This window comes from Capra hircus, chromosome 1 (assembly GCF_001704415.2).
Source record: "Capra hircus breed San Clemente chromosome 1, ASM170441v1, whole genome shotgun sequence".
Classification (NCBI taxonomy): domain Eukaryota; kingdom Metazoa; phylum Chordata; class Mammalia; order Artiodactyla; family Bovidae; genus Capra; species Capra hircus.
This window is the reverse complement of record NC_030808.1, coordinates 126,204,905-126,231,858: the sequence shown is the minus strand read 5'-3', so window position 1 is coordinate 126,231,858 and position 26,954 is coordinate 126,204,905. Positions and strand designations below refer to the sequence as shown.

At 36.4% G+C, this 26,954-nt stretch overlaps 1 protein-coding gene across 4 annotated transcripts in view; it reads right to left on the bottom strand.

Annotated features, from left to right (window-relative positions):
* XRN1 (5'-3' exoribonuclease 1) overlaps window positions 3,894–26,954 on the bottom strand; it is a 116,323-nt gene continuing 93,262 nt past the window's right edge. For 2 of the 4 annotated variants that reach the window (XM_018049608.1, XM_005675483.3), the window contains exons 34-43: window positions 22,329–22,390; window positions 20,837–20,947; window positions 20,558–20,680; window positions 19,974–20,133; window positions 18,446–18,624; window positions 16,695–16,808; window positions 16,499–16,601; window positions 9,738–9,776; window positions 9,227–9,387; window positions 3,894–8,722 (exon numbers count right to left, since the gene is read on the bottom strand). In XM_018049608.1, the coding sequence (XP_017905097.1) occupies window positions 8,426–8,722; window positions 9,227–9,387; window positions 9,738–9,776; window positions 16,499–16,601; window positions 16,695–16,808; window positions 18,446–18,624; window positions 19,974–20,133; window positions 20,558–20,680; window positions 20,837–20,947; window positions 22,329–22,390 (1,349 nt within the window). In that variant the 3' untranslated portion in view covers window positions 3,894–8,425. The remainder of the gene's footprint in view (window positions 8,723–9,226; window positions 9,388–9,737; window positions 9,777–16,498; window positions 16,602–16,694; window positions 16,809–18,445; window positions 18,625–19,973; window positions 20,134–20,557; window positions 20,681–20,836; window positions 20,948–22,328; window positions 22,391–26,954) is intronic. The other 2 variants (XM_018049601.1, XM_005675484.3) reach the window with 2 other exon arrangements.

Here is a 26,954-nt window from a genome sequence, read left to right as displayed (position 1 = left end):
CAGTATCATTGTTGTACCTGAGAAAACTGACCCTAATTCAATGGGGTCAGGTCAATAACATCACCCATTTTCAAAGATACCTATTGTTTCATAAAATGCCTTCAGTTCAGTTCAGTTCAGTCGCTCAGTCATGTCTGACTCTTTGCGACCCCATGAATCGCAGCACGCCAGGCCTCCCTGTCCATCACCAACCTTTCCTTATTTGTGAAATGAGTTAATACTATTTTTATGTTCAGTTCAGTTCAGTTCAGTTCAGTCGCTCAGTCATGTCCGACTCTTTGCGACCCCATGAATCGCAGCACGCCAGGCCTCCCTGTCCATCACCAACTCCCGGAGTTCACTCAGACTCATGTCCATCAAGTCAGTGATGCCATCCAGCCATCTCATCCTCTGTCGTCCCCTTCTTCTCCTGCCCCCAATCCCTCCCAGCATCAGTCTTTTCCAATGAGTCTACTCTTCGCATGAGGTGGCCAAAATACTGGAGTTTCAGCTTTAGCATCTTCCTTCCAAAGAAATCCCAGGGCTGATCTCCTTTAGAATGGACTGGTTGGATCTCCTTGCAGTCCAAGGGACTCTCAAGAGTCTTCTCCAACACCACAGTTCAAAGGCATCAATTCTTTGGCGCTCAGCCTTCTTCACAGTCCAACTCTCACATCCATACATGACTACTGGAAAAACCATAGCCTTGAGTAGATGGACCTTTGTTGGCAAAGTAATGTCTCTGCTTTTGAATATACTATCTAGGTTGGTCATAACTTTCCTTCCAAGGAGTAAGCGTCTTTTAATTTCATGGCTGCAGTCACCATCTGCAGTGATTTGGGAGCCCAAAAAAATAAAGTCTGACACTGTTTCCACTGTTTCCCCATCTATTTCCCATGAAGTGATGGGACCAGATGCCATGATCTTCGTTTTCTGAATGTTGAGCTTTAAGCCAACTTTTTCACTCTCCTCTTTCACTTTCATCAAGAGGCTTTTTAGTTCCTCTTCACTTTCTGCCATAAGGGTGGTGTCATCTGCATATCTGGGGTTATTGATATTTCTCCCGGCAATCTTGATTCCAGCTTGTGCTTCTCCCAGCCCAGCGTTTCTCATGATGTACTCTGCATATAAGTTAAATAAGCAGGGTGACAATATACAGGCTTGACGTACTCCTTTTCCTATTTGGAACCAGTCTGTTGTTCCATGTCCAATTCTAACTGTTGCTTCCTGGCCTGCTTACAGATATCTCAAGAGGCAGCTCAGGTGGTCTGGTATTCCCATCTCTTTCAGAATTTTCCACAGTTTATTGTGATCCACACAAAGGCTTTGCATAGTCAATAAAGCAGAAATAGATGTTTTTCTGGAACTCTCTTGCTTTTTCCATGATCCAGCAGATGTTGGCAATTTGATCTCTGGTTCCTCTGCGTTTTCTAAAACCAGCTTGAATACTATGTTTTAAAGATTGAAAGTGTTATATAAAGTGAATGGTACCTAGTGGATAGCCTGTACATAGTAACTGTTATTATCACTAAGCCTGGAGCACAAACCTTCAGTGCTATATACTCATAGAAGCATAATTAATGATAGGATGTGGGAGAAAGTAATTCTCAGGAAGACTTGGAGCTCTTGTTGTGTTGTTTCTAGATCTAATATGCCATGAATTGCAGAGAGAATCTCTGGTAAAATATTAATGTGTCAGCCTGAGAAGGTGATGCTGGAAACTCTGATTCTATGTTTCTGTTTCTCTTTGCTGTCCAACATGCTACACAATATAGGGAGTTTCTAAGAGTGAGCTTGCATCATTCTTCCTGAATGACTGAAACGGCTGTTTGTCTATGATTTCCACTCTCTCTAATCTGTTCTCTATAATGACACCAGTTTTCATTTTGAAAGAAAACAACCCCTTCTTAAAATCATGTGATGGCTGTTATGAGAATAGGATTTAGGAGTACCTCACATCCTGACTTTTTTTGCTTCAAAGAACACAGCTCTTTAGAATGGGCTGCAACAGCCATATTGTGTAAGTTGATCTTACTTGCTTACATGGTGATGGACATCTGACACACACTTAGCTCATTCAGAGTTGAGATGGAGAGATGCTCATCTTAGGCTGGTTGCTGGAACTGAAGCAATGTCCAAAGGGAATACGGAAGCCCAGTGTTAAACAGAAAGGCAGAGGTGAGACTAGAGAAGGGAGGTATCTTCTGATAGCTTTCTATTCTTGGTCCAGGCCCCTATGAAGCTCAGCCATGTTTCTGCTTTTTGGTTCTAGATTTTCTGCATTCATATAATAGATTCTATTCCCTCCATCTTATTTTTTTCTTGAGTTACTTTACGTGGGATTTTGTTACATCCAAACAAAACAGCTTGGACTAAGCTTTTGGCCTGAAACTCAGACACTTTAGCGTGCTTTGCAGTGTTACGGTCTTATGCCTACCTTCACCTCCATTTTTCCTCTGATCCCTCTTAATCTGCACTATATACAATTCAGCTCTGATCAGTTTCCTTCCCTTACTTGGCTCCTTTAAGTTTCAGCTCCTCTAGAAGACCCCCTGATAATCTTCCGTCTGTGAGATATCCCTTTCTTGTATGTACTTGTTATACTGGTATTACACTTGGTGGTTTAATTGTTCCTTCTCTGCTAGACTTCGTGGATGATCAAGACTAAGTCTAGGTCTTATTCATAACTCTATGCCTGAGCTAAACCCTTAAAAGATACCAATAAATAGCAAAGAAATGAATGAAATAATATGTTTAAAATAAAACTAGAGAGAATTGGTATAGAAACTAGATTAGAAAGCCTAAGCTTTAGAGTAAAGCAAAGTAAAGACCATAGGATTTGGAATCAGACTACTGCATAGGTGAAACCTGCCTACATGGTAGGGTCCTGAGAATTAAAGGAGATGATCTTTGTAGACCAGGTAGTATATTGGCCTGTGATATTAAATCCTTAATAAAAATTTAATAATTAGTAGGTATATTTATTTATTGTTCCTATATTTAGGAAGTCAGTGAAACATGGCTAAGACTCTTGCAAGTGTAGGAATACATGACTTCATAAAGCACCTCAAAATTCTAAAGGCAATCATTTCCGAAGCTGAAGGAGTTTAACTGGGATTACCCTTGTACCCTTGTATGAAGGCTGTTTGCAGGCACATCAGAGAGTGAGCTCCGCTTACCATTAGGGCAAAGCTGTTTTACAGAGCTTCTTTTATGTATGAACTGTAAGGACTGATTGCCAGCTCAGAATGTGGTTGCTGAACAGCCTGCCTTTGAGAGGTCCAGGTTTCCTCAACAACCCACAGTCCAGTAGTGGTAGCCCCTCAAGGTGCCCTGCCCCATCCCCAACTGCAGATGCTGGAACAAAGACCTGATCTGCAGAGGGCCACATCTCAGAGCCCATGGCCCCATGGAGAGAAAGAGTGTGCATTTGAAAGTAACACCTCAGTTAAGGTTCAGTTTCTAAGAAGCCTCGTTGTACTTCCTGGATTGGATTCTCTGAGACAGTCCCGAATTCTTACAACAAATTTCCTTTTCTTAAGCTAACTTGAGAGGATTTTGATTTGTTTATTGATTTTCAAGTAAAAAAATTGGCACTAAGTACCCAGTGCTTTAAATATACTACCATACAAGGGGTGTTGTTTTCTTCCTTTAGGACATGAAGAAACTGAGGCATAGGCATTATATAACTTGCCAATCCTAATATAATGACATATTTACAATTAGAGGCAGAGCCAGGATCTGAACTGTGGCCATCAAAATCTGCAGTTCAGACTTTCTCCACCAATCATGCTGTCAATTTTGTGCTAATTGACACAGATTCAAATACCAATATAGAAGGATATGAGGTTTAAGTGAATCCTGTAATCCATTTTTAATATCACTGCAAACATACAAGAACAAAAGCTTATGAAATCATTCTCAAATGTTTAATTAAAATCCATATAGCATTTAACATGTATAGATGTTTAAACTCTTTCAGTGACTCATATTTTAAAATCCTTTTGCACAACATTTTGAGGCTAACTTCATGCCAAAAATCTACAAATGTACAGTTTAACACAAAAATACATTTGGAGTCCATTCCAATGCAAGTTGAAAACACTTTAATTGCAGACAATGTATAGATATTTAAAAAACAAAAGCTACAAAATGAGCACATAAAATCTTCCCTTTTGAATTTTTAATAAAATACTGCTCTGTATAAGATCTAATGAAAAATTCCAGTTACTTATAAAATACTTATGTGAGGGGAAAAAAAGAGTTAAGATCTCTATGTATGAATTATACTTACTTATATTGTTTAAATGAAAAAAATGCTGAACATGTTGATGATACAGTACACTATTACTCAGATATCAAAATAGATGCAAACACTCAAAGAAGCAATTGGATGCAGGCAAAAGAAAATATGAGACTTAAGGCCAAAAAAGCCCCTAAATTTCAAAACAAACAAAAAAATCACTCGTATTACTTCATGAGAAAAACAGTATGAAGATTTGGTTGGATCACTAAAACATCTACAGGCATTTAATTATTTGGCCTTGGCAATTTACTAGTACGTCAACTGCTGAAATAACAGCAATAGGTGTATTGTTGGAAAAAAATTAATTTTTATAGGTTTAAATATGTAAAACTTTATCTACTGGAAACCAGAGTCTCCATCACGAATTGCACTTGAGATGGCTGAATGCATTGATTGAGCAAGGCATTATTGTTGGTTCACTGAAACACACAAACAAACACAAAAGCAGCTATGGATTTCTGATATTCTTAACTATCAAGACTATTTTCTGTTTTCCTCTCTCTAAAAGACGCATCAGTGGTGTTGGAGATAAGCCAGTGAAACTCCAGCCTGCCTTCGTTCTGATCGTCATGGTCTCTTAACTGCTCCCTGGCAGAAGATGGAGCAATCTGAGGGAAATATCAGCCAGCTCTGTCTGAAACATATTCATTTCTAGCATTTTTAAGCATTATCCTAACTAGGAAAGGAAGCTCCAGCAAAAAAGACTGCTTCACTGGCAAAGCTTATAAGATGTACAGAAAGAACACTGCCAGTTTAAGTTCTGTCACTCTCTAGAAAAATGATAAGGGGACTTCTGTGATTCTTTTTTTTTTTTTTCAGAGGTAGAGAATGTCTGTCATTTCTCTCCAATAAATGAATTCCCCTCCCCAGTAAAAACATGATTTGGAAACAAGATGGTACTAAGAAATATAGCAAGCTCAAAAAGCTGGGAAACTATACATAGTGGCTTTAAAAAAAAGAGGCTCTGGACAATGAAATGAAGCATATTAGAATGAACTTTAGTGGGGAGGGGGAGAATTCTAGCTCTCTTAAACTAGACAATCACTATGATAATGTATGATTTACTAGTACAAATAGAACAGATGATTTAAAAGTGAGGAAATAAATCACTTCAGTTCATCTACGTCCTTGAGCTAGGAAGAGTACAGTCTGAAAATGCAGTGAAGGACAGGTCTTATTTAACTGGTCTCCTTCCAACTGCCTCCCTATCTGCCTCTCCTCCCAAATCCAGATTAGTTTGAAAAATATCAGTTTAAAACCAAAGCAAGTACCTGATCATGAAAAAGGAAACAAACAACAAAACCCGCAGCAAGAGTTCCTCATCTCTCCCACCAATAGGAAAAGAAAGATCAAACTTTTGTTTTTCAGTTCTAAAAGAACTACTTATCCCTCTGAACAGCAAGGAAAGTCTTCAATTGAAACCAAAGTACACATAGAGGTGAAATTAATTTTTCAGGCAACTGAGTCTCAGATGTTAAAGACATGAGTCTGCATGATGTTTAAATCAATTAATACAGTGTTATCTGTAAAATTATAAGACTCAGGTAATGTATTGGAAATGGTGAAAAGGACTGAAAGGACCAAGCTTCACAATTCACTTAATCTGCTCAAAAAAAAAAAACAAACAAAACCAACTTTATTGAACAAGGTTATCTAGAAATAATGTTTTAGTAAGGAGAGGAAAGTTTAAACAGATTAAACTGCTCTTGTGATGTGGAAACATGAAGCATCTTGGGGAACCTGCTCTTCTGTGCCCTACACAGTCCATGGTTTCCACACACAGTCCACAACAGTTTCAACAGTTGAATGGGCATATTTCTAAATTTTGGGACAGTCTGAGCCTGTGCCATCCACAAAGGAAAAACTGTAAGTTTCCCAAATTTATCAGTGGATCTAGACTCCTCAAGACTGTCATGAGACAGTCTCTGCTTCTTACATCCTCTCCAGAGAGGATCTCAGGATGCAATAGATGAGGATCTCATCTATTGCTCTCAGGCCCATCTCTGGAATAGGTGTACAAGGTGAAGAAAATACAGATGAATGCATGACACTATCTGGTCACTATGGATTTCTCTCCATTTTAATCTCTTTTTAGTCTTGAGTTGCTTTAGGAGAAGAATGAAAAGAAAACACTTACTGCCTCTCCATCTAGAACTGTCAGTTTGCTTTGTTTGAATATTGAGGAAACCCCCTTATATGGGTTGTGGCACTATGCTTATCAAAGTTTCTCTTGAAGTTTTTGGAAGATGGCATGTGCTCCTTCGGTGCTTAAATAAAGATGTGGGCTGTACACTGTTTATATAGGGTGGTTACAGAGAAATGATGAGTGAGGCAATTCTTGAATGCTGGAGTTTGTATAGTTACATAAGGTGGAAAATATACACTCTAAAGTAGTAGAGGTTAACATAATCTTATTGTCACAATTCAACTTTTTTTTTGTATTTCCATTAAAAAAAAATTACTTTGTGAGGCAAAAAGGACAAACTCTGAGAATTACTTGAGCCTCATTACTTTAGATCCTACTACAGAGAAACATGTATTCCCAAAAATGAAATGCTGGGAACCAACGAACATCTGAATCTAGGAAAATTAATAGAAAATAAAATCACAGAAACTCACATGACTATCATAAATGACAAATAATGAACACTTATTTCATACTAAAGGCACTACTAATATACAAATATCTTATTAACATTTGGAGAAACTCTTAACATTTAGCAGTTAGAGAACGAAATCCATTTAACTCAATACTAGCGTTTTAAAAGACAAACAGACTAAGACTCAAGGCAGAGTTTTCAATGACCCAAATGAAACTAGATATAATAATAAGCAGCTCCATACAAAGATTGTGGTTCCTACTTTTAAAATACTTTTAAAAAAGTATGATAACTTACTTCCTTAAAAATATAAGCATATCACAAAAACTAAAGCATAAATATATATATATATATATATGTATATAAATCCAGGCCCTGGTACCGCTGAGAAATTTTCATAAACTCTGATATAATTTCAACAGCCACAGATTGAATAACATACACCCACACATGACACGTACAGACAAAATGCCAGAGTCACTGCACAGTTCAGCATAAAGCTAAAAGTATGGAAAGAGAACAAGGACGGGCATTTGTCATGTAAATAATGCATATTATATACTAATTGTGCCTGTGCAAACCTTGGCATTTTTAAAAATTTAGAATTTCATTGTCCCAGGAAAGGCTACACATGGATCAACAATGGAGCTGTCGTGTATGTTTAAGTAAGCAAGTAAAAAGCTAAACAAAAGGATAACACATTTTAATTAATGACATGATTAATATTTTGTACTTCTATCAGAAGATTAATCTGTAATCATTATACCCTGTAGATTTTGAAACTTAATTTTTTATTAGAGGTTAACTAATGCTGGTTCTTGAATAATCTAAAAAATTGTAATTATTTCCTCAAATCTAGATCACTATGTATAGTTCTAAGCAGTTAAATGAAATATTCTGATCAGTATTCTGAAATTGCTTTGGTACAAAATGGAGAATAAAGCAAAACTGGCAGCACCAGCACAATGTGATTACGTCACAACAGGTCTAAAGGACCCTCAGAGATAACAGAACATAAGTTAAAATACCTATAAATAAGCGCAACTCTCCTGACAATTCTATTACATCATTAAAAAGAGAAATAAAATCTACATTCAGTAAATTATACTTGAGGCCCAATTTTCATGCTCCATTTAATTATCCCTCAATGATAGTGTAAAAAAAAAGTTTATTATTATTGCAGTACCATGTCTAATTCATAGTTCAGGATGCTTTTAATAACAAGGCCAATGGTTAGAGTGGTACATGTGAATGCTCAGTCCACTGATAGTATTTTAACACAAGGTTTTAGTTTGTTTTTTTTTTTTTTACAGCTTTATTGAGGTATAATTGATGTAAAACAAATTGTACATACTTAAGATGCACAATTTGATTTACAGTCTTTTAAATAGCATGAAAAGTGCCTGGCCACTAGAAAATTAAAAAATTTAATTGAAATGTATTGTTTTAAAATAGTACATTGTAATTTCTTGTGAGACACAGGTATGGATTTATAAAAAGGTGGGAGGAAAGGAAAGAAATTTAATTCCAAGTACCAAATTTATTCAGGTTTAGAAACGCCAAAATTGACAGCCAGTTTTCTTGATTTTCTTCTTGAAGAGCTTGGTGCCGACTTCTGGTGAGGCATACTATGGCCTGGGGAGGCAGCTGCAACTTGAAAAGAAGATGCAGGTTGAGGGATCTGAGAAGATGGTAAGGAAGCTGATGAAGTCTCCTGTGGAATTCCTTTGGTGACATCAGAAGATGCTGACTGGCTAGTGTGAAGCGGGGTGACTTGATAACTCTGGGCCTCCTTATTCTCAAAGTTCTTTTTGTTTGCAACTCTTTTTTTAGTTACCTTTGAGGAATAAAAGAATAATTAATTAACAATGTAGGCAAAAAAAACTAGTGTCAGAAAATACTATAAATCATGCTGCTAATGCCTGTCAAGCACTGCTGACTGTGACTTTCACTTTTAATCTCCAAACCAGACTTTAGAAATTCAAGGAATCTAGTTAAAATAGTTAAATCTATTTAAATCTAGTTAAAATATCTAAAGATATTTTAAATGTATCCATAATTTCAGTATAAAGAAAATTTATGTTCCTGATTTTAAATCACTGTTTTAGAAAAGGATATTATTACTTGCTACAATTATTTATTAGAACACAAACTCAGACAGCAGGGATTAGGTTAGACGTTCACCAGTGGTCAAAATATATTCTCAGTACCCACTCCGGTACTGAACAGGCTTCTACTTGGCACTGAGTATGAAATCACTGAATAAATAAAATTTTATCAATAGCTTTTGAACAGTAAAAAAATTCTCTTAAAAATATAACAATTCTCTTCTAGGTCTCACCTGCAGAGGTATGAACTGATTGTGCACACCACCTGGCATTCCCCCAGCCATGGGCATGGTCCCAGCATACGATGTATGATGGAAGGGCTTCCCAGGAACTGGCATTGGTGGTCCCCATGGCACTGAGCCAAAGAGATGAGATGATGAAGGCATGATATTAGCTATTAAAAATTATGGAAAAGCTATTTTAGTAAAATGGCATCATTAAAGCCCTGAAATTTAAGACCTCCCTTTACTACTTTTCCTTTTAACTTATTTCACTTTGGCAAAGAGCATACACTTAAGTTCTGTTTAACCTTGCTTTCAACATTCAAAGTCCTCTTAAGGAATATGAAACACCTACATTCAGCTTGTCATTATGCTGCCTGGCCTAGGAAGGCCAATAGTACCTTATATTGATACAAGCCTTAGGAATATTTGTAATACTATTTTTAAAAAATAATAGGGTCATTAATCTGTCCCTTGGGGGAGAAAAGGCAGGGCAGAAAGAGAGAAATCTTAAGGATCTCACCTGCCCCCAGTGCTAAGTTGCTTCCATAGTGATCCCAGCCTACGAAAAACAAAAAACAAACAAACAAAAAACACCAGAAAAGCTCAAGTCTTGAAATTTGATCACTTTCATATGATATACACAATCTTTCTTTTCCCTATTCTAACATCTGTAATTCAAGAATTCCCTATTCTAACATTTGTAATTCACAGCTTGTTTCTTGCTGAAAGTGCACTGAATCAGTGGTTCCCAAAACTGATTTGTTTATCTGAATCACACGGAAGCTTGTGAAATATAGATTCTTGGGCAAAGCTCCAGACCTACTAATCAGACTCTGAGGGCCCAGGAATCTGTATTGTTAATAAGCTCCACAAGTGATCCTTACACATTCAGCACCAGTTCAGTATTTGTGAACTACTGCATTGAACAATAACAACCAAGACTCTGGCACACTGCCACCAAAGAAAGTCTGTATTGTGCTCAAAGTTTCTTTTTAGAGAGAGAAAAAAGCAGACAGAATTTAAGACTATATAGCTCAACTAACGGAGAAGGCAATGGCAACCCACTCCAGTACTCTTGCCTGGAAAATCCCATGGACGGAGGAGCCTGGTAGGCTGCAGTCCATGGGGTCGCGAAGAGTCGGACACGACTGAGCTACTTCCCTTTCACCTTTCACTTTCCTGCATTGGAGAAGGAAATGGCAACCCACTCCAGCATTCTTGCCTGGAGAACCCCAGGGACGGCAGAGCCTGGTGGGCTGCCGTCTATGGGGTCACACAGAGTCGGACACGACTGAAGTGACTTAGCAGCAGCAGCTCAACTAAAACAGCTACGTTTGAGAGAAGCTTGTGAGTATACCTTTAGATAACCTATATGTACTAATTAATTTATATATAGTTGCTGGATTTTTTTGATGTGGGTAATTTTTAAAATTTTTAATGAATTTATTACAATATTGCTTCTGTTTTTATGTTTTTGTTTTTTTGGGCCATCAGGCATATGTGATCCTAGCTTGCCAACCAGGTATTGAACCTGCATTGGAAAGTGAAGTGTTAACCAATGGACCGCCAGGGAAATCCCCCGGATTCATTTTTGAAAGTGAAAAAGCAATCAAAATGGATTTTCTAAGTTATAGTGGACTTACTACCTTGAGTTATATGAAAACATCAGATTTATTGTGTCATAAAAATTTTATGACTAACCATGGTTTATACAGGCAAAGGAATGCCAGTGTAGTATAGTAACAAAATTGTGGGTTTTGTTATCAGATAGATTTGCTTTTGAATGCTACTACTGCTACTTAGTAAGTTATGGCCTTAGACAAATTGCATTTTTTAAACAAATCAAGGTAAAAATAATTATACACATACATATTGTAATAAAAAGGGTTTTCAACAAAATATAGCAGTCATCTGGTCCATCCCAGGTTTAACTGTTTTAGCTATTTATTTGCACACTGTTCAATAATTTGCTTATACTACTAGCTGATTTTTCAACTTTAGGCATTTTTAGACTAAAACTACTATGATAGATCAAAATTCAGTTCTTTTATACCACCCTTCATTACTTGCCCTGTCCTCCCAATATATTATAATATTCATTTAAAAAATAAGTGTTTGTGGTATGTCACTATATAAATATTATCACTTCAAAGCCAAGTAGGGTACTCCGATTACTTTTTGTTCCTTGTAAAACTTAAAAAACTCTTTTAAGAGTAATTATCTTTTAAAAGCACCTTAGTCTTCTATACATCCTTCATGTTTTTTCCCAAATGCTGCCCATCTATCAGATCATTATTTCACCTGCCAAGACCTTCCCCTGCCCTCTCAATTGAGACCAGTTACTTTCTACACCTGCTGAGCAGCTGGCATTCTGGAATTCCCATTCATTGCATAAGTATATTAGGTATCATGCAGTTTAGTTTCATGTGTGTGTGTGTGAAAGTCGCTCAGTCATGTCTGACACTTTGCAACCCCATGGACAATTCTCCAGGCCAGAATACTGGAGTGGGTAGCCTTTCCCTTCTCCAGGGGATCTTCCGAATCCAGGATTGAACCCAGGTCTCCCACACTGCAGGAAGATTCTTTACCAGCTGAGCCACAAGGGAAGCCCAAGAATACTGGAGTGGGTAGCCTATCCCTTTTCTAGGGGATCTTCCTGACCCAGGAATTGAACCAGGGTCTCCTGCATTGCAGGCAGATTCTTTACTAACTGAGCTATCAGGGAAGTCCTTAGTTTCATGGTTTTCTTTAAAACAAACAAATAAACAAAAATTATTGCTTTGCTTTTTGGAGTGCAGAATTCAGCAACTTCTAAAGAACAGTACATAATAAGTAAATTTGCCTGTCTGAAATGTCTTCATTCTACCCTTGCACTAGATTCACGCTTCAGCTTTAGAGAGAAATCTAAGATGAAACTAATTCTGTCTCAGGATTTTGAGGTAATCAATGCTCAACTGCTTTCTAGCTTCTAGCCTCTGTTCAATGATGCAATAACATTCTGATTTTTGATTTTTATTTGTATTTTTCCTTCATCTCTGACCTCTCTTTATTCAGTTCAGTCGCTCAGCTATGTCCGACTCTTTGCTACCCCATGGACTGCAGGATGCCAGGCTTCCCTGTCTGTCACCAACTCCTGGAGTTCACTCAAACTCATGTCCAATGAGTCGGTGATGCCATCCAACCATCTCATCCTCTGTTGTCCCCTTATCCTCCTGCCTTCTATCTTTCCCAGCATCAGGATCTTTACAAATTAGTCAGTTCTTCACATCAGGTAGCCAAAGTACTGGAGTTTCAGCTTTAGCATCAGTCCTTCCAATGAATATTCAGGTCTGATCTCCTTTAGGATGGACTGGTTGGATCTCCTTGCAGTCCAAGGGACTCTCAAGAGTCTTCTCCAATACCACAGTTCAAAAGCATCAATTCTTTGGTGCTCAGCTTTCTTTACTGTCCAACTCTCACATCCACACATGACCACTGGAAAAACCATAGCCTTGACAAGATGGACCTTTGTTGGCAAAGCAATGTCTCTGCTTTTTAATATGCTATCTAGGTTGGTTATAACTTTTCTTCCAAAGAGCAAGTATCTTTTAATTTCATGGCTGAAATCACCATCTGCAGTGATTTTGGAGCCCCCAAAATAAAGTCTCTCACTGTTTCCCCATCTATTTGCCATGAAGTGATGGCACCAGATACCATGATCTTAGTTTTCTGAATGTTGAGCTTTAAGCCAAGTTTTTCACTCTCTTCTTTCACTTTCATCAAGAGGCTCTTTAGTTCTTCTTCACTTTCTGCCATAAGTGTGGTGTCATCTGAGTATCTGAGGTTATTGATACATCTCCTGGCAATCTTGATTCCAGTTTGTGCTTCATCAAGACCAGTGTTTCTCATGATGTTCTGCATATAAGTTAAATAAGCAGGGTGACAATATACAGCCTTGATGTACTCCTTTCTTGATTTGGAACCAGTCTGTTATTCCATGTCCAGTTCCTACTGTTGCTTCATGACCTGCATACAGATTTCTCAGGAGGAAGATCAGGTGGTGTGGTATTCCCATCTCTTTCAGAATTTTCCACAGTTTATTGTGATCCACACAATCAAAGGCTTTGGCACAGTCAATAAAACAGATGTTTTCTGGACTCTTGCTTTTTTGATGATCCAGTGGATATTGGCAATTTCATCTCTGGTTCCTCTGCCTTTTCTAAAACCAGCTTGAACACATGGAGGTTCATGGTTCATGTACTGTTGAAGCCTGGCTTGGAGAATTTTGAGCATTACTTTGCTAGCGTGTGAAATGAGTGCAACTGTGCAGTAGTTGGAGCATTCTTTGGCATTGCCTTTCTTTGTGATTGGAATGAAAACTGACCTTTTCCAGTCCTGTGGCCACTGCTGAGTTTGAGTGCAGCCCTTTCACAGCATTATCTTTCAGGATCTGGAATAGTTCAACTGGAATTCCATCATCTCCACTAGCTTTGTTTGTAGTAATGCTTCCTAAGGCCCGCTTGGCTTCTCATTCCAGGATGTCTGGTTCTAGGTGAGTGATCATACCATCATGATTTTCTGGGTTGTGAAGATCTTTTTTGTACAGTTCTGTGTATTCTTGCCCCCTCTTCTTAGTATCTTCTGCTTCTGTTAGGTCCCTACCATTTCTGTCATTTACTGAGCCCATCTTTGCATGAAAAGTTCCCTTGGCATCTCTAATTTTCTTGAAGAGACCTCTAGTCTTTCCCATTCTATTGTTTTCCTCTACTTCTTTGCATTGATCACTGAGGAAGACTTTCTTATATCTCCTGTTATTCTTTGGAACTGCATTCAGATGGGTATATCTTTCCTTTTCTCCTTTGCCTTTCACTTCTCTTCTTTTCATAGCTGTTTGTAAGGCCTTCTCAGACAACTGCTTTGCCTTTTTGCATTTCTTTTTTTTCGGGATGGTCTTTATCACTGCCTCTTGTACAATGTCATGAACCTCTGTCCATAGTTCTTCAGCACTCTGTCTATCCGATCTAATCCCTTGAATCTATTTGTCACTTCCACTGTATAATCATAAGGGATTTGATTTAGGTCATACCTGAAAGGTCTAGAGGTTTTCCCTACTTTCTTCAATTTAAGCCTGAATTTGGCAATAAGGAGTTCATGATCTGAGCCACAGTCAGCTCCCAGTCTTGTTTTTGCTGACCGTACAGAGCTTTTCCATCTTTGGCTGCAAAGAATATAATCAATCTGATTTTGGTATTGACCATTTGGTGATGTCCATGTGTAGAGTATTCTCTTGTGTTGTTGGAAGAGGGTGTTTGCTACGACCAGTGTGTTCTCTTGGCAAAACTCTGTTAGCCTTTGCCCTGCTTCATTTTATACAACATGGCCAAACTTGCCTGTTACTCTAGGTACTTCTTGACTTCCTACTTTTGCATTCCAGTCCCCTATAATGAAAAGGACATCTTTTTTGGGTGTTAGTTCTAAAAGGTCTTGTAGGTCTTCATAGAGCCATTCAACTTCAGCTTCTTCAGCATTAACTGGTCAGGGCTTAGACTTAGATTACTGTGGAGATCATTCTGTCATTTTAGAGGCTGCATCCAAGTACTGCATTTCGGACTCTGTTGTTGACTATGATGGCTGCTCTATTTCTTCTAAGGGATTCTTGCCCGCAGTAGTAGATATAATGGTCATCTGACTTAAATTCACCTATTCCAGTCAATTTTAGTTCGCTGATTCCTAAAATATCAATGCTCACTCTTGCCATCTCCTGTTTGACCACTTCCAATTTGCCTTGATTCATGGACCTAACCTTCTAGGTTCCTAAGAAATATTGCTCTTAACAGCATTGGACTTTACTTCCATACCAGTCACATCCACAACTGAGTGTTGTTTTTGCTTTGTTTATTGTTTCTCTTTATTACTGGTATTCTAAATTCCAAGGCAATCTGTGTCTCTTTTCATTTAGTGCTAAGCATTTGGTGGCCCTTTCAGTTTACAGATGCATGTCACTTGGTCAGAAGAAACTATTTCCTTGATAACTTTCCTCCTTCCCAGGATCTCTGCTCTCTTTTTCTGGAACTCCAATTAGATAGGTACTGGATCTACAGACAGTTCCTCTAAATCTTTCTTACTTTTTATTTTCCTCCTTTTATGTTGATCTTTTTCCTGAGAGTTCTGTGGCTTTGTTTTACCTATTGAATTTAAAAAATTTGGGTTAACAATTTTTGTTCCTAATTTTTTTTTTTTGGTTGCAATACTGTTTCATTTCATAAGAATGCTAACCAAAGTTGTCTCTGAAGTTTTCTTCTTTGCAACACTATCTCCAGATCCCTTTCATTTATCTTTGTTTAGGCTCTTATAGAGATTTTCCTAAAATGTTCAGTGGTTTCTCACAGTCTATTATTTCTTCATATTAAAGAGCAAGACATTAAAACTATGATTAGAAGCAGTGTCTGTGTTGGGAGGGTGTAGGGCTAGATGACTTGAGATCCTCAGCTTCTCTCTAGGATGACTGAATAGCGAGCCAGCCTTTTGGTTGGAACATCCTCCAAAAGTTGGTGGGTCTTTTGCTTGGAATTCAATGAATTTCTCAAAAAACCATCCAACTTCCTATCTGGGCTAAGGCTTGTTACAGCCTGGGAATAGGATGGGAAAAGGAACTTTATGTAACCTCAGTTTCCAGCCTAGTATCTCATTCTCTATTCTGTACCTGGTGTCTCATATGTATGGAACCTTCTGGAGACCATACCTCCAGGCTTTTGCCTGTAGTTAACTGCTTGACTGTGTGGGGGAAGGCTCTGGGGAGGGGTTCTATCACTCTTGCTACAGATGTTGAACTGACCCCCTCTTTTCAGGCCGTGCCTGTGATAGCTTCCGACACTTTCAAGTTCTGAATCTCTTAGGAACTATGAGAGACAATCTGCTCATCTATCGGTTTGTATCCTCTTTTATACACTCTTCAGTCTGAACATTGGTTTTTATTTCTCTTCTTTTCCCATCACAAACTGTTTTCAAATTCTAATGTGCTGATATTTCTTCTCTCATCTCTTTGTCTTTAAAGGTTCACTCTTAAAATAGTTTATTATTCAGTTTAATGGAGTCTGGGCAAAGAGAAGAGACAACCAGTTTAATACTCCCTGCATTTCTAGATGAATCTGCAGGCTCTGGTTTCAGGCTTACCCCTTACAACTCCTTACATTACTGAGATATTTAGATCATTTTTTGGTTTCCTTGAAGTGATGCTTCTTAAAAGAACTTTCTAAAAACAATAATTAAATGGTAAATATTTAGACAAGAAAGATACCTTACCAGTAGGCTGGGGAAAAACTGGAGGAATGGTTCCAGGTGGTACAGCTGGAGGATAACTTGGAAATATTGGTGGAGGCAAAGGGAAATTCAATCCTAAGGAGCCCTATGGAAGTATTTAAAGTTATAAAACAATGCATCAAAAACATCTAGGGGGATTACTTAAAGATTTAGTAAAGAATTCATGGACAGTTCTCACCAATTGTTGTATAGCAAAAAGTGCAGCTTTTTCCTTGGCTTCATTTTCAGAATGGCACTGTGGCCCATGCACCAGTAAACCATTAGATAATTTTACCTGGCAAACTGTCATTGTCTAAAAAAAGAGAACAGGAATGTTTATGAAGTTATCTGTCCAGGAAATTGACCTCCTTCTAGAAAGCTTAAACAAGTAGAATAATTTCATCTAACATTCTGTAAAAAAAAATTTCAAGAATTCAAAGAAGGACTATAGCTTAAGTTTTCAGTTATGATGCAAAAACTTTAAAACTGTTGCCTTATCTTTCAGTGTTTACAAAGTTAAAATGATCTCTAAGCTAGTTGAAGGGTCAGGAATCCAATTGTAAATGAAAGTCAGCTAAACTTTCTTCTTTACATCTAGGATCAGGAAACTAGGTTTCCTATTTGTTTTTGTATGTAAGATTTTATTGGAGCACAGCCAAGTCCACTCTTTTATGTTTGCCTATACCTACTATAACTGCAGAGGAAAGCAGTTGTGACAGAGCCCATATGGCCCACAAAGTCTGAAATATTTACTGTCTGGCTGTTTATAGAAAAAATTTGCTGACCCCTGCTTTCCACCATCCTTTAAATAGTAGACATTTTGCTAACATGAATTAACTGCCAAAATCGTAAAACTCCAAAGTTCTAACTGATTTTATATTTACATTTGAATGATAATTCTTTACTTCATACTTTTTTCCTTTGATAAAAAAGATTTTTAAGAAAACTGCTTTTTCAGAAAGTAGTCATATTTATGTAGTAGTATTACTAAGTATAGAATTATTAATACTATGTTAGTATCATTATGCTAACTTAGTATTATTACCATTATTATTAATGGTTGTTTTAGGTAAGAATATGTCAAGAGTTTGGACAAAGGATGAAACAGATTTCCTGTAGTGGTTCTACAGGTGTAGTATGGGGACCTCAGAGGTCCCTGAGACCCTTTCCAGAGCTTCAAACTATTTTTATAATAATACGAAAATGTTATTTGCTCTTTTCACTCTCTCTTTCTCATAAGTATAGAGAGAACCAAACGTTCATTAATATAATTTCAAACTCTACAATTGCACTAACTTTAAAGAAAATACCATGTTTTAATGTTGTTATAAAAAAATATATGATATGAAAAGGCTATTAAAATTTTCTTCCTTTTTTCCAACTATTCGTGTGAGGTCAGATTTTCTTCATGTGTTTCAACCAAAACCATGTATTACAAGAGATGGATAGTAAGAAGCAGATATGAGAATCTAGCTTCTTCTATTAATCTAGAAGATGGAAAACACTTGCAAAAATGTAGGGCAATGACATTCTTCTCACTAAATTTTTTCAAAAAGTCATTTTTAATTAACAATTTAAATTTTTTCATTTTTAATTTGGTAAATATGGATATAATACAAGTAAACAAAAGTTCTTTGGGGTTCTCAAAAAAAAAAGATGGGTAGTTTCTGAGGCCAAACAGTTTGCAGCTGGTGTACAGCTGCACTGTACACCAAGACCCCTAGCCCTATCATCATTTTGAAGAATCCTGCGAGGCGACCTGCTGCCCAAGTTCCTGTCAGTGGTTATGCATAAATGGAAAAGCCAGAGGGAGAAGTATTCATCTATGCTTCTCATAAAATAAAAAATACCAGCTCCACTATATTATTTCCAGCCAAAGATTTTCAGTTGATTTGTTTAACATCAGTGATCAATGACTTATGCAAACAGAAGAACAGTAGTATACCATACCTGCGGTGTTCTCAGAAAGGAGAAATCTGGTTGTGGCATTCCAACAAGGGAACAAATTCGAGAAAGTTCAGTTACTGGTGTGGACACAGGAGGAATCTGGCCGGCAGGCCAGCACATACTGTCCATAGACTGAACATTATGGTACTCACTAGCACTGTGAGGCTTGTTCATATAAGATGCTAAAAAAAAAGAGAAAGATCACTGAGTAGAGTTCCTTGTGTTAAAATTCTTAAGTTTTGAGGCTTCAGCTTTAGTTTTCTCAAAATCCACCTTACTTTCTGAGCCACATGGATCAACGTTTTTGCTCTAAAATAGGGCTTCTTGAATGTTTTTTCTGAAATCAAACCTTCCAAGTGCCTTTATATAGAATATGATTTTAAAAATTCTGAAAGATCACATTCTTTATAATCAAGAAACTCACCAACAGAACAAAAGCACACCCTAGTGGAGAATGAATCTAAACCTCTAACTATTATAGATTAAAAAATAAGTGGCTTGCCCAAAGTCATACATTAGTTCTGTTACATGGACTGGGTTCTGTGCTCTTCATTCTAAGGTATATAATACTTTTTATTATACTGAAATATAGTAAAAGTTACTTGTTTTTGACAGTGGGATCATACTTGGCTGATACTGTTTTAAGATTTATTTTGCTCTATTTTAAGAATACATCTGTCACTATGATATATATTGTTTCCTGAGAGTTACTGAAATTTTAATTATTTATCCTGATACTCAGTAGATAAATGAAGCTAGGCTCTGATATTGTTCCAGATTTTGATCCTTAATAAATTCAAATTGGCTTATTTCAAAATGTTTTTTACCTGAGAAACTTTTGTCCCCACCTACCACTATTCCTGGTGGACTTTTGAAGATAATTACAGAGACAAATATTAAGTATAGTGGACACAGAAGTAGGGGCAATGATCGACATCTAGCGAAGTCCAGCTGTGTGCCCCATGTTATGCTGTAGGCTTCACAGATTTATGGTAAGTGCCACTTTCGGATGTGTGTCTCCATTAATTATTTTTAATTGATTTTCCAGCTTCTTCTTTTTTATGTGAGTCAAGTTATTTTAACATAATACTAATACCAATTATTGGCACCTAGGATGTGTTAGACACAGTGCTGTTTTATTTATGTCATATAATTATTGCAACAGACATCTGCAATGTTATTTCATAGATAAAAGTTAAATAATATATTTAAATTACATAATAATTTTTTAATTATTGAGAAAAAGCTAAAATGTAAGAACTTTTCTAGGTTTGGAATCTATACAATGAGTGTTATAGTATAATTTAAGTAGTTACAAGAAGATAATTAGAGATCTACTGGTTACAGTTATTTAATACATTGTTATGTAATGACATAAGCATAAGAAAACATACTCTTATTACCCTTCATTATACTTAAAAAAATAAAAGTAGTTTTATCTTTAAAAAGGACAAGATTAAAAAACCAAATGAACTGAATTTTTGAAGTTGCCTATTAGCTTAATTTCTTATTAAGTACTTAGCTTACTTACTCAATTTCTTATTTTGTTTAGGTTGTGAGGAAGATCCATATTCATCTCTTCTACTAGAGGAAACAGTGACTTCATTACCAAACTGTTTCATTTCATTCTTATGGTCCATACTGTCAGAGCTGTCAATTTTTAGAATTTCTTTAAGCATCCGAGTTCCCTTCTGCTTTGAAAATGATTGGTGTGGAGATAGTGGGGGTAGAGAGAAAAGTTAAACATAGAGTTACAAAGCTTACTGATCCTCCTTTTAATAAGTTCTATTGTTAAAAATTAAGACAATAACTACATTCAGATAAAGAATAAGGAAAATCAATAGAGTTGAAAAAAAAAATCCACATTTCCTGGCAAAGAAATAATAATTATCATTCCTGCTTAATTTCTGACCAAACAGTCTGGGAACAATGTTTGAAAAACAAGGGAGCTATGGTGGCTAAATTGCCCAGGACAGCCTGGTTTTCCTCACAGGATGACAATAATATGCATCACATCAGTCTATGTAAGAGAAGGTGTCTTAGCTGTTGCACAGGGTACGTATGGCCAACAATAATGAAATTACCATATTGTACAAGCTCCTACAAAATACGAACCATAGCAAATGACTGTGGTGACAAATGTTCTTCACTTGGAGGCTCTTCATGATGAGATGACTGTATTTCATTTTCTTTGGAGATATTCAAGGATGCTAAGAAGTTCTCAATTCCAGGATTAGGCTAAAAGAATAAATATTTTATGACTGAAGTTTTGAAAGTACAAGGACCTGAAAATCACTAAGAGTTTCATGTACAAAAACAATCATTTAATTTTCACTCACTCGTCTTTCCAAGTGTTAAAGTGTGGGAAGATAAACTGAATGAATGGTCTTTTACCTTATCAACAGCACTTGGATAACCAGTCACAACCTTTTGATTTTCTGAGACTTCTGAACTTTCATTTCTCTTCAGTAGCTTAATATTACATTTGGCAGGTCCTCCAAATGCCTATAAAAGAGTAATATAGGTTTTTGTGCAAATAAAATAATAGTTACTACTTAACAGTATTCTAAATAAATCACTGCAAACTTTTTGGAGTGTTATTTTTTCTTTTATATCATAAGAAAAAAGGGGGGGCCCATAAACTTGATGAGGGGAAAATTACATCTTAACCTTCATTAATTTCTAAATAAGATTTATCATTCCCTTCAATTATGAATGTATGCAATAAACTATTAATATAATGGTGGTGATTCTAATGGCATTTCAATACAATTGGTTTTCTTTCAAATCTTATATATTTTATTTTAGCATTAATACTATTATTCTCAGGAAGAGTCCATACACTTCACCAAAGAGGCCCACAGCACTATAGAGTTTATGAACTCCTTTTCTAGAAGAAAGGAAATTATAGCATAAGAATTTCAGAAGGAGAGGGCTTTGAAAGTCATGTAATTCAACCCTTTATTGGTATCTGAAAATTAATGGGTTCCATTACTGAGAACCTGTTATGTGCCAAGATATCTGCTAAGATATCTTTTATAAATATATTATAGCTTATAAGAGATCTAACTTTTTAAAAAACTTTGTTATAAAACATAATATGCATATAAAATGCACACATGCAAAGTATACATGTATATTTTTAGATTTAAACTTTTTTTTAATTATAAAATGTATATAGACTCTATCAGTCAGCAGAAACTCTTAAAACATGAATGATCTCAGTTTCTCTTATTAACCTAATTCCACAGAATTAACTGTTAACTTTTCCATGTTGGTCTATATACTTTCATTGACTTTCACTATATACAAACGTGCATGCATGGTTAGTCGCTCAGTCATGTCCAACTCTTTGTGATCCCATGGACGGCAGCCGTTATTTCCAAATAGTTTATACATAAAATGTACACACACTCATATAAATAGGCATGTTTGTATGTATTTGTATAGGGCTTTCCTGGTAGCTTAGCTGGTAAAGAATTCCCATAGCGAGAGGAGCCTGGACGGCTACAGTTCATAGGGTAGCAAAGAGTTGGACAAGAGTGAGGGACTAAGCACTAGCACCAGACTATATATAATGAATGAGAGGGACAAGTGATATATTTTAGTCTCCATTTTAAAGATGAAGAAATTGAGGCGTGAGACGTGCAGTGACTTGCTCAAGGCCACTGAACCATTAAACAGTAGAACCAGAATGTATCTCTAATTCCAAGTCTTGGACTCTAGTTGTGCAGCCTCCCATCCAAGGGACTGACAGGCTCAGCAACCCTCTTGCCACATACATTATGAATCTGGTCGAAAGGGCTGCAAATTTAAGGCAGATGCGCCAGAGCCACCAATTCCAATAAAAAGTGGGCTACTAGAAATTTGATTTTAAGAAGCTTACCTGCCTATTTGACATTTTTTGTGACCGACTCTCAGTTTTAGGACTCTTACACTCTTCTTTAACTAGACACAAGAAAATAGAAATTCTGTTAAATGAAATTTGTTGCATACCTATTAAATTTACCAAATATTTACCACAGCAAGGCACTGTGCTAAAGAATTCACTGAATTCCACGGAGGGAGACAAAGGCCCTGCTTTTGAGGAACTTGTAATCTAGATGAGGGGGAGAAAAGATACAGGCAACAACAAAGGAAAAAGAAAGGTGGCGTTTAATTGAGTCTTGCAGAACAGCAAGTTTCCAAAGGGCAGAATAGGGGGCTAAGTATTCCCACAAAGAAAATAATAAGAGAAAAGACAAATAATAGGAATAGCAGAAAGCAAGGAATATTTGTGGCACTCTAAATAGACAAGTTCTGCTGGAGGCTAAGAAGTATAATGCAGCTTAGTTGAACTAGAGGAGCAGGCTGTAGCCATAATCTGCCAAGGACTGAAGACTATGGAATTACACCGGAGGTAATGGGCATAATCACAGAAAAGTTTTGATCAGGTAGGAATCTGATCAGAATTGTGCTTTAAGAAAATTAAAAGATAGCAGTGGCTTATTATATACAAGGAGTTAGAGACCAATGAGGAAGCTATGTTAGTATTCTTGTTAAGGGGAAATTAGGAGAACAGAAAGAAAATGAAAAAGGATAGATGAGAAGAGGAAGGAGGGAAGGGAAAAATGAAGGAGGAAAGAAAAGAAGGAAGAAAGAAAAAAGGAGGAAGAAAGAGAGGGACACAAGAGGAAAGAGAGGATGAGGAAAGAAGTAGAAGGAAGGGATGGAAGGGAGGGAGGGGATGGAATGAGAGAAAAGGGAAAGAAGGCACAAAGATGGGAAGGGAAGGGAAGATGGAGGACAGAGAGGGTAAAAGAAGAGAAGAAGGCAAGGAAGAATTCTTGCAAAAAAGGAGGAAAATTAAAAGTAATATGACATGATTCAACATTAAACCTTTGTTGAGACACACAAGAATACTAATTGGAATTCCACATAATGTAAATGGCTTACAAACTTTTATACAAAGAATAACTTGGAGAAAAATCACAAACATTTTAATTAACTATAAAATCTTAAAGCTTTAATTATCAGATTTATGGGGACATGAATCTATATTTAACTTAAAATGTAAAAGAAACAAAAATAACATATAGATATTGGTGCAAAACAAAAACAAAAATCTGAACCAAAGTTATAAAACAAGAAAAGTTTTTCCAAAATAGTTTTTAGAAAAACATTTTATAAAGACTATTCTTAAAGTATAGGAAATATATAAATACATAAAATACCATGTGCATATAAAATACAATCAATTAGACTCAGGACTCAGCACTTGGTATTTCCTCTGCTGGAAAGCTCTTCAGCAAGCTGATTCCATTTCCCTTTCATTTGGGTCTCTACTCAAATGTGTCCTTGGAGAGGTATTACTTGACTGCCTTATTTAAAACAGCATCTGCATCACTCAATCTTCTTACTCTGCTTTATTTTTCATCATAGATTTATCATTACTACAGATTATGGAGTTTACTCTTTGCCTATTATTAGTCTCAACCTTAGAATATAAAGTCCATTAGGTCAGAAAACTTGTGTGACTTATCCCCAGCACCTAAAACAATACCTTGCACATAATACAGCTGAATAAATAAATAAATGAATAACAAAAGAGTCATATTTTGAACATGAAGAGCAATTTGATACAGTTTGGGAATACTGTGATCAAGAGAAGAGAAAAATTAACTGTAAGATGAAGATTCTCATCTGCGTATCTGTATTCCCTACTGTGCCTAAAACACAGTGGACTACTGAAACAGATGAAGAGAGTCAAAATATATAAAATACGTTAGAGAATATTAACAACAAAATACTTGCACATATTCTTAACAAAAATCTGTAATATAATTTGAATTTATCTATTTATTTTTAATTTTTTGGCCATGCCTTGCAGCATGTAAGATCTTAGGTTCCCCAACCAAAGACTATACTTGTGCCCCTGCAGAGGAACCATGACGTCTTAACCACTGGACTGCCAGGGAAGTCCCTGGAGTAATGTAATAGGCAAGTGTTTATATACACAAAAAGGTAACTGGATTACTCTAAATAAAATTTATCTCAAAATGTGGTTAGTAAGGTGACATCAGCAAAAATACTGAAGGACCTCTACAAATTCTTTCCTCCATAAAAGCAACAAGAAAACGAATATAAATTATCAGAATCCTAATTTTCAGAATGATGGAAATTAATCAAAGACTTGCAACAATCTGGGATGTATTTCTTCAAGAAAAAGGACTGAATCTTAGTAAAAACAGTGAGTTTTGTGACATTTTAACTTGCCCTGCCCAGTTCCATCCCTTACTCTCCAGTTCCACAAAGTCTTGGAAAAAAAAAACAACCAGGTAGTATTTTTTGGTGAAAATCCATAGCCTGGCTGCTACTTGAGATTAGAATGAGGCTAGAGCTCTTTCAAAGTGTTATTCCAACATTCTATGAGCCCAGTATTACCATGATACCAAAATTAAAGACATCACAAGAAAATTACAAGTGTCCTTAATAATACAGATGCAAAGATCCTCAACAAAATACCAGTGAATAGAATCTTGTAGTGTATAAGGAGGATGATACACCAAGATCTAGTGGGATTTATCCCAGGTATGCAAGGTTGGTTCAACATATGAAAAACAATCAATGAAAAAAAACACGTCGAATGCATAAAAGACAGAATCCATGTGATCATCTCAAAAGTCAAAGAAATAGCATGTGACAAAAACTAATATCCCTCCTAGGTTAAAAAAAAAATCAACAATCTAGGAATACAAAGAAACTTCTTCACCTAATGAAGGGCAGCTACCAAAACCTCACAGTTAACATTATATTTAATGATGAAAGACTGAAAGCTTACCCTCAAGATCAAGACAAGGATGTGTACCCTCACCACTTCTATTTAACTGGTGGTTTTAGCCACAACAATTAGGCAAGAAAAATAAACAGAAGGCACCCAGACTGTATAGGAAGAAGTAAAACTACATTTGCAAAAGCTACAAAAAAATAGAGCTAATAAATAAGTTCAACAAGGTGGAGGAATACAAGATCAATATACAAAAGTCAGTTTTATTTCTATAAATAGTAATGAACAATATGCTCCCCAAATTAAGGAAACAGCTCCACTGACAACTGTAATAGAATAAAATACTTATTAATAAATTTAACAAAAAATTCAAGACTTATACGCTGAATACTATAAGACATCATTGAAAGAAATAGAAAGGCTTATTGAAGATGACAATACTACCCAAAGTGGTCTATAGATTCAGTATAATCCCTATAAAAATTCCAGCTGCCATATTTGCAGAAATAGACAAGCTGATCCTAAAATTTATATGGAAATGGAAGAGACCAGAACTTGACAAATAATCTTGAAATACAAAGTTGGAGGATTCAAATTTCCTAATTTCAAAACTGGTAACAAAACTATGGTAATGAAGATGATGTGTTGTGCACAAAAAGATGGAATATAGATCAGTGAAATGCAATTAGAGACTAGAAATAAACCTATGCATCTATGGTCAACTGATTTCTGACAAGGGTGCCAAGACAATTCAATGCAGTGCAAAGAAAATTCAATGAGCAAAGAACAGTCTTTTAACAAACAGTCCTGGGACAACTACGTGTCTATATGCAGAAGAGTGAATATGGACTCATACCATATATGTACTTATTCAAAAACGGAAAAAAGACCTAATGTTACAGCTAAAACTGTAATGCTCTTAGAAGAAAACACAGGTGTAAATTTTTGTGACCTTTCTTAGATGATACCTAAAGCACAAGCAACTAAAGAAAAATCAGAAATAGATAAATTGGATTTGGTCAAAATTTAAAACTTTTGTGCTTCAAGGACACTGTAAGAAAATTAAAAGACAACCACAGAATGATAGCACATATCTGCGAATCAGATATCTGAACAGCATATAGTATATAGAACATAAGAAGTACTTCATAGGATATGGAATATTAAAAGTACTCTTACAACTCAAGAACGAAAAGATAACCTAATTTTTAAAATTTTATTTCCAAGCAATGTATTTTTAACTTGGATGCAAACAAACAAACAAAAAAAGAGAGAGAATCCCCTGGGGACCAAAACTGTAAATCAAGGTAGAATTAGCTCATTTGTCCCTCTGGGCAGTATTCCTGACCCAGTTTGATTTAAACTTTGGCTCTTTCACTTTGCAGGTGAAGAACTGAAGGCTCGTAAGGGGCGTGGCATTTCACATGGACATGACTTCTTAGGGGCGCGGTTTCCTAGGAGAGGTGACCTGAGGCTTTGAACTCAACTGCCACAGTATGTGAAAGTGCAAGGTCACGGTTCTTATGTTCTCATACTAGTCCTCCCATTACTGTTATTACTACTATTGCTGCTGCTGCTGCTGTCATTAATAAAAGCACTGAGTCTTCCTGATGGAACCCAGAACCCAATGGCTGTTCCGAGGAGTCAGTAAGGACAGCTCAGCTGATTCAGTCTTTTCTGGGTTCAAACACCCTTAAGCTTGACCACTGTCCACTGAGGACGATGCTGTTGTTCCATCTTCCAGAA